At 32.3% G+C, this 14,880-nt stretch overlaps 1 protein-coding gene across 16 annotated transcripts in view; it reads right to left on the bottom strand.

The window, feature by feature from the left end:
- Positions 1 to 1,070: 1,070 nt before the first annotated feature.
- The window catches only part of LOC108136874 (hemicentin-1), a 160,477-nt gene continuing 146,667 nt past the window's right edge, over positions 1,071 to 14,880 (bottom strand). For 3 of the 16 annotated variants that reach the window (XM_041708283.1, XM_041708286.1, XM_041708284.1), the window contains 5 exons: positions 12,369 to 13,003; positions 11,894 to 12,277; positions 10,920 to 11,014; positions 8,667 to 10,166; positions 5,945 to 7,002 (listed from right to left, as the gene is read on the bottom strand). In XM_041708283.1, coding sequence (XP_041564217.1) covers positions 6,061 to 7,002; positions 8,667 to 10,166; positions 10,920 to 11,014; positions 11,894 to 12,277; positions 12,369 to 13,003 — 3,556 coding nt within the window. In that variant the 3' untranslated portion in view covers positions 5,945 to 6,060. Of the gene's footprint in view, positions 1,241 to 1,496; positions 1,609 to 5,944; positions 7,003 to 8,666; positions 10,167 to 10,919; positions 11,015 to 11,893; positions 12,278 to 12,368; positions 13,004 to 14,880 lie in introns of those variants that run through there. The other 13 variants (XM_041708294.1, XM_041708295.1, XR_005977235.1 and 10 more) reach the window with 12 other exon arrangements.

Genomic DNA, 14,880 nt, shown 5'->3' with positions numbered 1-14,880 from the left:
AAGAAATATTTTTTCTTGATTTAAGAAATAATATTTCTAGACTTGAGAAATTTTATTTTTTGGTTTAACAAAGGAACCACCATTAATTTAAGAAAGAAATTTTCTTCAAATGAAGCCGACTTGCCTTTGGCGAAAATTCAAGGGCGATTTTACTAGATCTTAAGAAGAAATTTCTATGAGTGTACCGCGGTCGTCAAGATAGTAAAGGGTCGACAAAATTGCAATGCTAACGGTGTCAAATGCCTTGCTAAAGTCTACTATTATACAATTTCACGCCGAATAGGACTGTTTTGGTGGGGGAAAATAGCTCAGAGATTCGAATGGCTACTCGCAGTGTACCACAGGGATCTGTATTAGGGCCGTTACAGTTCACTTTATATGTAAATAATCTGTCCAAAGTTTTGTCTTTATGTAATGTTCATATGTATTAAGTTGTATGTCAGTCGTTCTTTAAGTCAAATACGGCCTATGTGCATATATAGAACCCATCAGTCTTGTGACAATCTTACCTTCTCTTGCTTGATCTTACCATGTCTATTAAGTCTAATAACAAAACCTTTAACATAATACAAAAAAATTGACAACCATATTTTTCTGGGAGAAGTTTTGGAAAAAATATTTATTTTTTGTTTTACAAATAGTTAGTATATTGCTATCTTTTATTGTTATATAAACTTCTTTTGTTTTGGTAATTACACTCTGGACACTCTGTTCAATTTATTTTAATTTTTTTCAGTTATTTATAATTGTAAAAACCATTGAATAGAATAATAAAAATGATTACATTGTTAATTATACATGTAAATAAATATGCGATGAGAAAAGGAAAAAAATATTCTCTGCGACGAGTTGCATTTATTGTTAAGAACAGGTGAAGAAGAAAGAATTCTAGGATTTAATGTAAATTATTTCTTTAATAGTAACATATGTGTATTTTATGTGAGTAAAACTCATGAGTTTTTTTAAAATTATTGAACAATCAATTTTGGTTTTATTGGTTTTAAGCACATCCTTTTTTTAAATCATAATAAAATTAAAATATGATACAATTAATACCATACATATTTATTTAAAAATGCACTGCAAAAGCTTTTTATTTAAGCTCATCTAGAGCGCCCGTCTTTTTGTTTTTTTTTACCTGGGAGTAAATTGAAGCCGCCTTGTAATTTATAGGTCCGTAATGTTGACTCTCGAGATCAGCATAAATGAATTCATCATCAAAACTTTCAGTATTTAATGGCTGTTTTACGAATATGGGAAATAATAAATGTTAGTTAGTTTTAATAAGGGTGTACTTGGACTACGCATGGTAATATTGGTATGTATAACTCCTTTCATGCGTATGACTAACAATTTGCGATTCATATTGAATTACTTTGATAATAAATAAGTTCGGGCTGTGCTCGCATATGTAAAAGCAATTTAATATATTTTAGTGAAGAATCTAAATTTAAATTTAATATTTGGCAACAATAAAACAAAAATTTTAAATTTACCTTTTTCTACTGGGACAATATACACTCTTTGTTATGGGACATTTATTCAAATAAGAACTTAGAATATATAGGTATTGCTGCTTTTGTAAGGATCCTCAAAGTCGGAAAGATGCTAAAAAATTAAAATTGATTTAATTTAGGTTAAGTAAAGAACATTTTTGAAAATGATAAGTAAATTTAATTTATTATGTGATCCTAAATATAAGCATGAGTGCCGCCAAATGAGTTTATTTTAAATTGTAGTATTTTATTATTTATTCCATTTTATCTTTTCGACGAATCTTAATCTGGATATTTTATACTTTTACAAGTTTTTATGTAAAAAATTAAAAATAACCTAAGATATTTTTTTCATAAGAATTTATTTTCTATTTAAGTGTGTAGGACAACAAAACTATATTGATTAAAAATTAGCGAAGTGTTTCATACTGTTTTTTAGTAGTCAAACAAAAGAGAATTGGACCTTTGGAAAGACAAAGAATACCATACCATTTATTATAAAAATAAATTATTCAGTAAAACGAAAAAAAATGAAGTTACATCTCATGTCTTTTTTATTGTAAAGATTTTAGATTTGTATATATAATAAAAATTTAGTTTTGAAATCGTAATAACTACTATACCTCGAGTATATTTTAGAAAATATCTAAGGCGGTTTTTACAATTGTTTGTCATTTTTTCCTACCACCACGTATATGCCACCTGCAGTAAAAAGCAAAATTTTGGAAAAGTATCACCCAAGTTGTTTTAACAGACTTGAATGCGCAAAAGCAATCATACAAACGGACCGATGGACAGAAAAGAAAAAATGTCTGCTTCACAGCGGTACAACCTATAACTATAAAACAAGGGGATATAGAAAATTGTACACCTTAACACAAAATTTAATGTTTTTTATAAGTTAAAGATGTAACAATTTTATTCTTTTGGTATTCTTTCGTTAAACTTATCATAGTCTTTGGTCTTCAAATAATATTTCAGAATCAATTAGAATCAAGATAGGAAGTTCATATACCCTTACAGCTATTGCTAAAATTAAATATTCTTTAAAACATTAAAATTATGATTGACTTGCGTATATGTTTAAAAACATTGAAGCTATGATGATTTGCAGCTCATTTATTTGTTAGTTTCTATGGCAGCAATATAATATCGATTTCCGATTTTAATAAAACTAAAATCGTAATTCTGAACTGTCAAATTATTATACCATTGCAGAGGGTATTATAATTTCAGTCAGAAGTTTGCAACGCAGTGAAGGAGACGTTTCCGACCCTATAAAGTATATATATTCTTGATCAGCATCACTAGTAGAGTCGATCTAGCCATGTCCGTCTGTCCGTCCGTCTGTCCGTCCGTTTATATGCGAACTAGTCTCTCAGTTTTAAAGCTATCTGCATGAAACTTTTCCAAAAGATGTCTTTCTATTGCAGGTAGTATAAGTAGTATAAGTCGGAACGAGCCGGATCGGACGACTATAGCATATAGCTCCCATAGGAACAATCGGAAAAATAATTGAAAAAAAATTATAACTTTGCTGTTTTTTAATTTTTTGTTTAGTTCTTCGACATATAGCAATGGTTAAATATTTCAGAATTATGGTTTAAATTTCATCAAAATCGGACGACTATAGCATATAGCTCCCATAGGAACAATCGGAAAAATAATTGAAAAAAAATTATAACTTTGCTGTTTTTTAATTTTTTGTTTTGTTCTTCGACATAAAGCAATGGTTAAATATTTCAGAATTATGGTTAAAATTTCATCAAAATCGGACGACTATAGCATATAGCTCCCATAGGAACAATCGGAAAAATAATTGAAAAAAATTTTAACTTTGCTGTTTTTTAATTTTCTGTTTAGTTCTTCGACATATAGCAATGGGTAAATATTTCAGAACTATGGTTAAAATTTCATCAAAATCGGACGACTATAGCATATAGCTCCCATAGGAACAATCGGAAAAATAATTGAAAAAAATTATAACTTTGCTGTTTTTTAATTTTTTTTTTAGTTCTTCGACATATAGCAATGGTTAAATATTTTAGAATTAAGGTTTAAATTTCATCAAAATCGGACGACTATATCATATAGCTCCCATACAAATAATAAAAATATATAAAAGAACAATCAAATAATTAAGCTGCAAATCGTCATAGCTTCAATGTTTTTAAACATATACGCAAGTAAATTATAATTTTAATGTTTTCAAAAATATTTAATTCTTGCGATAGCTGCAAGGGTATATGAACTTCGGCTTGCCGAAGTTTGCTTTCTTTCTTGTTAACTAGTTAAAATAAATTTTTAAAAATTAATTTCAAAAACCTTTGTAAAAAATCGCTTACATAGAAGAACATTTACTTTGTATGACCTCTTATTGGTTGAGAATTCTTTTACGTTCATTAGGACTCGCGTTTTAGGAAGCATGCTTTGTCGAGTGGATTAGAGCATTGCTCTATGGTGCGAGCGGTGCGAGTTAAAGTCGAGGTCGAGATAAAAGTTTTTGTAAATATAATTTATTTGTTGACTAATAATTTTTTCTGTTGTAGATTAGGTAGTATATAAGTCGGATCGAGCATATTGCTCCCATAGGAACAATCGGAAAAATAAATACAAAAAAAATAATAACTTTGGCGTTTTTTAATTTTTTTTTTAGTTCTTCGAGATATAGTAATGCTTAAATTATCAAAATCGGCTGACTTTAGCATATAGCTGCCATAGGAACAATTGAAAAAATAAATAAAACAAGAAAGAAAGCAAACTTCGGCAAGCCGGTTGTTCCTATCCAAGCTACATGCTATAGTCGTCCGACCCGGCTCGTTCCGACTTATATACTACCTGCGATAGAAAGACAACTTTTGGGAAAGTTTCATGCAGATAGTGACTCGACTACTGCTAGTGATGCTGATCAAGAATATATATACTTTATAGGGTCGGAAATGTTTCCTTCACTGCGTTGCAAACTTCTGACTGAAATTATAACACCATCTGCAAGGGTATAAAAATTATAACTTTGGTGTTTTTTAATTTCTTTTTTAAGTTTTTTCGATATATAGTAATGGTTAAATATATCAGAATTACGGTTTAAATTTCATCAAAATCGGACGACTATAACTTAAAGCTCCCATGGAACAATAAACATAATCCAAAACATTTTTTTTTAATTTAACTACCAAATAAGCTTCAAATAGCTTCAAAGTAAACATACACGCAAGTCAATCATAATTATAATGTTTTAAAGAATATTTAATTTTTGCAATAGCTGCAAGGGTATATGAACTTCGGCTTGCCGAATTTTGCTTTCTTTCTTGTTTTTTTTTAAACCTTTTTTATAAGTTCACCAAATATTTTTCTTAATTTTATGGTTACAAATTTTGTGTAATTTTAATGCAGATAGATCCTAGTGATGGTGATCAAGAATATATATACTTTAAAGGGTCGGAAATCTCCCCTTCACTAGTTTACAGACTTTTGACTGAAAATGTAATACTCTCTGAAAGAGTATAATGACAGATAGTTCTGTTTATAACAAGAGCAAACAAAACTTATTTTTATACCCTTCCCAAATCTCTTATTTTTTCAATTGCAGGTAATACATAAGTCGGAACAAGCTGGATCGGAAGCCTATAGCAGATAGCACCAATAGGAACAATCAAAAATTTACGAACAAAAATTATAACTTTGCTGTTTTTTTTTTGTTCTTTGACATACAGAATTGGTTTACTATTTCAGAATTAAGTTTTAAATTCCATTAAATCGGGCGACTATGGCATTGGGCTTCCATGTACACAATCGAATAAATATTTTAAAATGTATCATTTTTATTTTCAATTTATTTTAGTTCTTTTAAACATTGTATTAATTTTATTAAAATCGGACAACGACTTCATACTTTCGATCTTAGTTGTAAAGTTAGAACTACGGCTTAAATTTGATTAAAATCGGACGACTTATCATAAAGCTCCCATAGGAAAAAACTGAAAAATATAGGAAAATATTAGAACTTCGCTAATTTGTCTAAATAGTTTTTATTAAAATCGGACAACGATGTCATTTAGCTGCCATAGGAACGATCGAATAATTAAGAGGTAAATCATTATATCTTCATAAAGCCAGAAAAATTGGAATATTGTCGTTAAAAAGAAAATTAAATTTTTGGAATAACTCAAAGGATATATAAGCTTCGGCTTGACTAAGCTAGATTCTTTTTTGGTTTTCGGTTATGTGCGTGCGTAGAACGTAAAAAAAACCGGCCAACTGTTATTTGCGAGCTCTGACTGAAGCTGAAAAAAAATCTTTGAAAAATAAATTTCTTTTATAAAAACTGCAACAATTTACGGTCCCTTGAAAATATCAGTTTGAAATAATGTAATTGTATAAAAAAATGTTTTTTTGCACAAAAGCAATTTAAAAGTATGAAACTAATACTATTTATATATTTATTATTACTTTTATTGACAATTTTAGGTATCTTAAGGTAAAAATATGTAATATTAAAATTTATTTACTATTTATTACAAAATACCTTGTTTACTTCACTTAGGCTTTCGAATTTATTTTATATTTAAATGTGTACTTCACAACAGCTTTGTGACTTAAAGTATTCAAGAGCACCTGCAGTTGCGTTTTCTATAGCTTTCGATGTACTGGAGCCGTTGGTTGGGGCAGTATTAAGATTGTCCGTGGTGGGATAGTTATCGATGTCTACCATGGATTCTTCTTCGCAAAAACTGTAGCCAAGGTCTTCATCATCGTCTGCCTCTGTAACATTATGTCCGCATTCAGGTTGTAATTCCAGGTGATCAATTTGACTCTCATTCCTTGGCTTTTGCTCTTCCGAATCTGCTATGGTAGGCGTAAGTGAAATCGGCTTGAAGGCGTGCTGTTCAATTAAATCCAGAGGACGCAACACCGAAGCCCTCGTCTCCTGCTCGAACTTCTTCCGTTCTCGCAGCTGAATTTGCGTTTGCTCCCGCCACTGTTGTAGCTTGCCTTTTACTGTCTGTGTGCTTTGAAAATGGAAGGTGTGATGTTTTCGCAATGGTAGTCGTATGGGTCGTCGTACGGCTAGACAATCGAGGGTCCCATTAGACGAAGAACCTATCGGGAGGATTGAAGCAATCTCGGACGGCAAATTATCGATGGCGGTTAACGAGCCTAATTGAGACTTTTGGAGCTGTATGTCATTAGGTATTAGGAGTCGTTTATAATGTTTGGCCTTTGTACAACTAGTTTTTGCGGTGTTGTTGATTTGCATATGCTCTGCTGATGTTGCTTGGAACTTGGAACTATCTCTGTTAACCCTAACGCCTTCTGAACGGTAGTCTTCGCTTTTTTTTGAAACGTCACAATTGTCGGCAGAATAAACGTATGGCTGCCATTGGATATGTCCGTATGGGTCACTGATGGTTTGCCGTCGCAGTTTCTTTTTGTAGTTATTGCCAATGAATGTGTTATTATTCCCATTACTTGCTAGAAATGGATTAATAACCAGCGATTTGTTTTTCTGCCGTTAGTTAAATTAATTAGTTGTTAAAATCATGCAATAATAGGGATGTGTTGAATAAATCGTTGTTATGTTGTCGTCGTGTTCAGCCCAAATGTAACAAATATCATGTAAGTAAACAAATTAAAAAATGTATTCTAGAATTTAAGTCTTGATTTGCTGTTAATAAAAATAATAAATTATGTCTTCGGCCAGCCGATCTTTATATCTCGTCAAACTGAATTCTCTGTCATAGGCCAATTTTTTTCCTTTCTTCCCATTACATTTTAAAATTCCTAAGCCACCAAGACTTTAGGAGCAACCGGTGGTCTATAACTTTCAAAACAATAATTTTTTTTACGCACAAAACTTTTATCTCTGAAGTAAATTCTTTGACAAATTTTGCAATCTAGTGTTATTAATCTTAGTTTAGACTAAAAAAATGTTTCGAATTTTACAGAACTGTCACTTTTTTATTATACTATGTATATAATAAGTTTGTTTTTGTTATTTGATTTTTTATCTGATAATCTCTAAACAGCTCCTATCAGGCCATAATTTTTTAATGTTTTTTTATGTTTGAACTGTTTACAGAACTAAAACTAACATGGGAATAATAAAGAGCGGCCCACAAAAAAAATGCGTTTAAAAATAGTTCTAAAAAAAGATCTTTGATTCGAGGGAAACAAAAGCCTACCAACAAACAGTCACTTGTTGCGCGTGCATTAGATTCGACAAGCTATTCTGCTTATCGACGTAACCACCGATGTGGAAAATGCTTGTCTTTGATCGGCCCATTGCGCAAACTGATTCCGAATGAAGTAGTCTTCAAACAATAAAACTGCAATTTTGGGGATATTAAAAAAAAACAAAAAAAAAACCAAAGGGCAACGGTGTAGTCAGGTTCCCTGACACCCGGCATTCAGCTGAAAATAAATATTCACCCAGAAAACAATTACGTGCTTTGACAACACTACAAACAAAAAGGGAGCAGCACCTCCGCAACAGCGACCCTTTCTGATGCAGAACAGCGGCAGAGAGCACACGAACATTATAAAACCGCTGTCGACAAACTTCGTTCTTCAAATATGCAGTGACGTCAAAATAAGTAATACCTCGTTTTTTTTTGTCTACCGATTGATATAACCGTAACACACAAACACAGCCCTCTACCTCTGTCCTTTCTGAGAATGACATGACTAACTCTCGTGTTTTGCAGGCGTATTCAAGTTTTGAAATAAACTTGCGCTGCGTAAGAATAACTAGAATCTGCATGTCGAATCCCAAAAACGGATATGGCTAAATCGAGTCGGCTATTGATCCTTATCAAGAGTATATACCTATAAGGTCGAAAACGATTTCCTTTGCTTGTTACATACGTTTCAACGATTACAAAATATCCTTTTACTCTACGAGTATATATAGCCATGTTTAAACGCATCTTTTTCGTAGTACTAGCTGCTTTGACTATCAAACCATAATAATTGAACGAAAATGCAGCAAAATATTGCTGAGATAAAATATCAGTGGTGCTCCTGTTAGACGTAAGTGTCAGTGGCACAATTAGAAATGAGTGAAAATGTAATGGATTTAAAAAATTGGTGTGCTTTGCTAATATTGTAAAAAAGAAAAAAAAATTTTTTTCTGAGCGTCTTTTTTACGGGACTTATTCTTTTAATACGCACCTTGTTCGTTGCTGGAACACTACCACACTGCACTAGTGCCGATCTGACTTTGCTTTTGCTGAAGGCGTTGTAAACTGTAGAGACGGAATTTGCGGACTGTTTACCAACTCTGTACTGTTCAAAATCTTCGTGCGTAGTCTGTTCATTTCCTTTGCACTGAATAAGAGGCTGGTGAAGGTTATAATGCGATGAGGCAGAAATACTATAAGGCGTTCCACAGGTTGTGGGAGCAGAACAATTATTAATTAATGCTGCTCCGCTTTCGGAAGTCTTTATTGTTGAAGAGGGTTCATAAGCAGAATCATCGTGAGTCAAGACACTATGCTGAGCCTCTATATTTTTGTAAACATGTTTTCGAACAGCTGAGCCGGAGGATGTGTTTACATTTCCTTGGTTTGGTGGTCGCTTCTGTGATAACGCTATAGGAAATGGTGACTCGTAAGAGCTATTGGATATTCCGGAGTCGCTTCGATAAATGCTGATACGCTCGGTATCCATTAACGGATGGTCAGCAAAAATCCCTTCGTCATTTGGTTGCTGGTGGTGGTGATGGTGACGTTGGTGGTGTTTTATAATTTTATCTTCGCCTAGTTGAGTGTGCAACTGAGCAGTGGCCAGGCTTTGGTTAGAACTTCGCTTGCCATCGCCCATTTTTAATTCAATATTTGTGTTGGCTGAGTCTTCAACCACCATACTCTCGTAGGCAGGCAGATCATAAAGGCGCACGGGTTGCGCACTCAAGTCAACATCGCTATGGTCATGGTCAGCAAATGAATTATGCCTTTTGCATGTTGATGAAGAGTTAACGTCAGTAGCGGAGGATGTAGCTGATGTGGTGGTGCCCAATGAGGAGTTTGCAATATGTGCATTATTTTTTAGCTTGCTCTCTTGAAACTTAAGTGAATAAAACTTTTTTTCCATATCCAGTGCGATTTTGCTGTGCTTTGCTCGTGGCATACTTCTAAGCAGCTCTTCACCCGCCTTTTCGTATTTCTTAAAGTTACTACCAGCCAAAAAGGGATTAGTGTTTGACAGTGACGAGCATGTGATAGTTGATGGTCGTTCCATCACGATGAAGGAAGGTCGACAATCAAGTTCTACAGAATTTGATAGCTCAATGTTGGACAAGGAACTGGTGCTAAACTGCTCAGCTGCTCTTGCTGGAATTTGTAATTGGATTTGATTCTGTTGCTGGTAATACTCAGTGCTGGTAATACTCTTTGGAAAGCAATTGATTACATTATGATGAACTTGGCGAGGGGTAACTAGTCCACTAAAGCTTTGATTTTGCTGATCAGTATATATGGGGAGATGCTTGGTGTTGTATTGTAATCTGTGAGTTTGTTCCAGTTCCTGGTCGACATGTGGATGTTGAAAGGTCTGACGATCTTGCTGATGGTTGGCGGATGACTGATTGATCATTCCATTGAGTCTTTTGAGTCGTGGAGCAACTCGTACCGAATTTGCGTTGTTATTAAAATTTGTAGGAGTAGTAGAGGACTGGTATAAATCCATGGCATAAGCAGCATTAGTTAGTTAGTTGGGAAACGATAAAAATAAAGGGAAAAACTTTATTAGTTTGTTTGTTAGTGCATCGGCGTTTCTTTTATATTGGTAGAAAGAGCTATAATATGCATAAATATTATTTTATTTTTATATGTAGTTATAAGTTTAAATGTGTTTTGCTAGCGAACAACAATAAAGATTTAAAAACTGTCTTCGCAATTTAAATGACAAGGAAATATTTTATATCTTACAAATTTTTCAGTGTTGTCTTATCTTATACACCCATTTTCCAATTAAAATAATTCAAACCTAATTTTCATGAATTATTTTTTTAAAATATACACAAAAAAAACCTTATGTTATAGTGATTTTTTCATTAACCTATTTAAAATATTTTAAACGTATATGAAAAAAAACTAGATATAATAGACTCACTGGCGGCAGCGCTTTTATATTTTTATTTTTATGACCTTTGCAATGGTATGGGGAATTAATGCATTAATTATTAAAGAAATCAAAAAACGATTTTATACATTATACTATAACAAAGGCAACTATACTTAAAGGTAAAGACAAATTTTTGTCTTGTCGAATTGTCGAATCTTAAATTAAATTATTGCAACGCATGATCAAATATATGCAAAACAATAACAAGAATTGGTGCATTTAAATTTCTTTTGAAGTAAGTCTAGTGAATATTGAAGGTTAAACGCATTGTTGGAAGATGAAATATGTAAATTATAATACCTTGTTAGGTGCCGTTTGCAGACCATGAAATGGAAGATTCTCATACTCGCCAGGTTCCGTCAATGGTTCCCCCAGTGAAGAGGACTTGTCGTGTACTATATAGGGCATATACGATACGGATTGTTTTATTATTTTTGTAAACGATCGTGGTGATATTTTAAGTCCGGCGAATTTATATATTTTATATAGAAAGCAAATGAAGAACAAAGTAATTCACATATTTAAAAAGAAATGCATAAGGAAATAATTTTAAGAGTGTTAAAATTAAATTTATGTTTATACTTATAGCTTGAAAAAACGGTGCTTAAGTATTAAATATTACAGGAACATGCGAACGACAACAAAATATAACTTTTTTACATATGAGCTGCTGAGGTTAGATCAAAATAGATTGACAAATACATACAAGTAGGGGTGACTACTACTACTTGAAATCTACTCGATTAAAATTCGGTTGAAATATGTGTAAATATGATGAACAAATTTCAAACCAATTTCAATCGAAATATTTTTGTGTTACCCCTTTTTATGCTGATCTCCGGATTGCATTTTTTTAGGAAAAATACTTACGATTTGTTTGTTGTTACAACCTCTTATTTATACAGAGCTTTAGATATAAAATGGTTATAAAATTAAATAAAAATTGTTTAAAAAAATATTAACAAAATGTACTGAAATAATCAATGCAGTCAATAATTGAAGCGTATTTTATAATATCTAACTCGAAGCTTTTCTTATTGATAGTTTTCTAACTAAATTGATACTTGAAGTAAAGTTAATTATAAGAAAATGAAAGGGGGTTATTAAAAAAAAATTGAAACAATTTTTTATTTAGAATTTTTTTTTTAAATATAGAACTATTCTTTGGCCCCTTTGCTGAGTTCGCAAGGGTATAACAAGTGAACAAAAATAAAGGGATGATGTATATACTAAATGCGCGATATCGAACAAAAGTACTTTTAATGTATTCTTACTTTGCACATGAACAAGTGCACGGGATGGAACCAACTTTAAATCGGCGGAATTGTATGTATTGCGTGCACTCCGCGATGGTAATGATGGAGGTAGAAGTTTTGGTGAAGGTGTAAATTTGTGGTTTTGGCGAGGTTCCAATGAGGTTACGTCTATGACACCGTGGGCGACATTGTATGTAAAGCCTTTTACTTTCTCTGAAAGGTTTTCCTCAGCGCCTGTAGTAACTATATTAGCAGAATCAGCATTCTTGTATAATAAAGGCACAGGTAATGTCACAGAGGAATGTGATTGGCAATTGCTGGGTTTGTTTATTAAAGATGATTCACCTAATGGTGCTGCTTTTGTCGTTGTAGTAATATTATCTTTGGCCTTTTTGTATGTTACTATATGATTATTTTTTTTAAAGTAAAACAATAAAAAAGGGGAAACAATAAATGTTAAGGTAAAACTGATATTGTGTAGCAAATACTGTACCACTTCCGCTGCAACGTATTCCTTTTGGACGCTGTTGAGTTCCGAATGGCGAGGAGCTTTCAGTAAAAGACAGACCACGCCAAAAAGTCTGTAATAAACCCACATGACTCCGCTGACTATCCCGAGTGCAATCGGCCGAAGACTTTTTAGACCTTTTAAAAAGGAGTTCTAAAACATGATCCAATTTGTTTTGGCCAAAACTAGCTCGTGGTGCCTTGGCAGGGTAGTTATCCAATGGAGCTGTTTCTGCTGCAGACTTTTTATCCTCTGATTGTGGTCTTGAAACTGTAGTAAACTCCGATCCTGCATTTCTCTCTGAAACCACTGAGACCTCAGTGAGGATGGTACTTTCGAAGTTAGCCTCACTCTTCCTTAAGGCAGCATCAAATTGGTCTGACATCAGACTCATATTGCATGTATTGCCAGATAGATTCGGTTTTAATGTCATTCGATTTACAGTCAGATTTTCCTTTGTATTATTGCTTACATGAAGCATCACCCCAGGACGAATTGGCCAGCGCGGTGGAGATTTTGGTGCGTTGCCACTGAAGCGCATTGAAGGTGGCTTTGCATATTTGTCCAGTATTGATAGGCTTTCAACCGCCTGCAATTTTTCCGGCTGACCAAATAGTACACTGGAGGTAAAGTGTGGGACCGGAGGACGAATGAAGGTAATGAGTTACGGATGAAAAGGCGAAACAGTTTATTTATATGAAAATAAAAAATGAAAATTAATGATCAAAAAAACTAGTTACACGCAAAATTGGGTTAAAACTATGTAATGGACAGCATGAACATTTTTATGTTTGTTGCGAGACAATTAAAGATTTGAACACGTATCTATCATGTGCCCAAATAAAATCAAGTTAAATTTGACGTGTTGACGTTTTGCTTACTTTTTTTTTTTGTGAATTTTTTTCAAAGATACAAATTAAAAAGATATATATATATATATATATATATATGGGGTATGTTTGTGTACAATCATGATTTTTTTTGAGTAAAAATACTAAAAACTGTAGAAGCTAGAGCACGATGAAATAGGGGATGTAATAAAAAAAATTCTCCGCTCATTTAGTAAATATTTTGAAAAATGTTGAATAATAAAGTTTTTACACGACTTTGAATTTATGATTCTAAAAAACACGTTTTTTTTCTATATTTTGTTGTGTATAAAAAAGCGACGTGACGTTTTTCAATTATGTTACTACGGGCGATAGACACAGGCTCCCAGATTTAAATGCTTTTTGATTTTTTTACTTCAGATCACCCGTTCAGCCGGAATCCTGTTCGCCAGAGGAGGATTTTTTTTTTTTGCATCCCCATCAACACGTTATGACGCCCATAAAGTAAAAACACTGTTTGTTTCCAATAAAAGAAGTTCAACCTTAGGGGGTTGTATGCAGTTAGAATTAAAAAATTTTTTTTTGTTAAAATATACATATATTTAAGAATGCACACTGATTGTTCCAGTAAAAATTATCGAAATTACATCCAAATTTGAAAAAAGCGTTTCAGAGTGCTTGCAAGTACACCTTCAAACTTTACAAGCGTTTTACTCAAAATGATGTTTTCAAAGTCGGTGACCAACATTTCTCAAATTGGCTAAGTTTCAAATTTCAACACGAGCTTCTCAAACATATTTTTTAGTAATTAATTAAAAATAATAAAAAAAAATAATCCAAATATTTTTTATAAGCAATTTAGGACCGAAATTTTGCTCAAACAACAATTCTCTTTTCTGAGAAACCGTCATTTTGTCAAAAAACTTTATTATGCCTATTCTTTCAATTATTTACTCGATTTCACAATACTTAAACGAAATCTGATTTTTAAATTTCAGAGGATCCAGGCCAAAGATTAGTGGTCACCGCAAAACGCCTTTTTGTAGAGGAGCTCCCGGAGATTAGCTGCAGTTCCTTTACAAATAAATATATTTTCCAATACTAAATCTTAAAATACACTTAAAATACATATAACATAATATGTGTACAAAATATCACAAATAAAATTAATTCTTTCCTCAGAAAATTTTTTTAAAAATTCGATTTTGTTCCGCTTTCTAACTGTATATAACCCTTTAAGTTGAGAATTTTACGGTTTTGAGGTTCTACTGTGATTATTGTTAGATATAAATAATAACTTAAATAAAAAAAATACAAACAATAAGAAAAATAGAGTTTAATCTAAATCAGTTAGAAACATTATTCTATAATTATACTTTAACGATTCAAAATTAAATTTCAAAATTAGTCATTTGCTCATCTTCATCTATGTGGTTATAATTACGGAAATAAAGGAAACATTGAAAAAATCTGGTAAAACCATTATATTTACATTTTTGCATATAACTTAAGAAACATTCAACTAATCAAAAAAAAATTCCAGAAAAAATTCTTAAGAAAAAATAGTTTTATGTAAATTATAAAAAAAAATGTGAGAAATAAAAAAATCGAAAGACATTCGATCCAAAAAAAAAAGAGTATCCACCGTGATAAATGAGTCTTCAACA

The sequence above is a fragment of the Drosophila elegans genome, unplaced genomic scaffold, assembly GCF_018152505.1.
Source record: "Drosophila elegans isolate 14027-0461.03 unplaced genomic scaffold, ASM1815250v1 contig_208, whole genome shotgun sequence".
NCBI classification, from domain to species: Eukaryota; Metazoa; Arthropoda; class Insecta; order Diptera; family Drosophilidae; genus Drosophila; species Drosophila elegans.
Note: the sequence above shows the minus strand (reverse complement) of the source record. Positions and strands in the feature narration are given on the sequence as shown.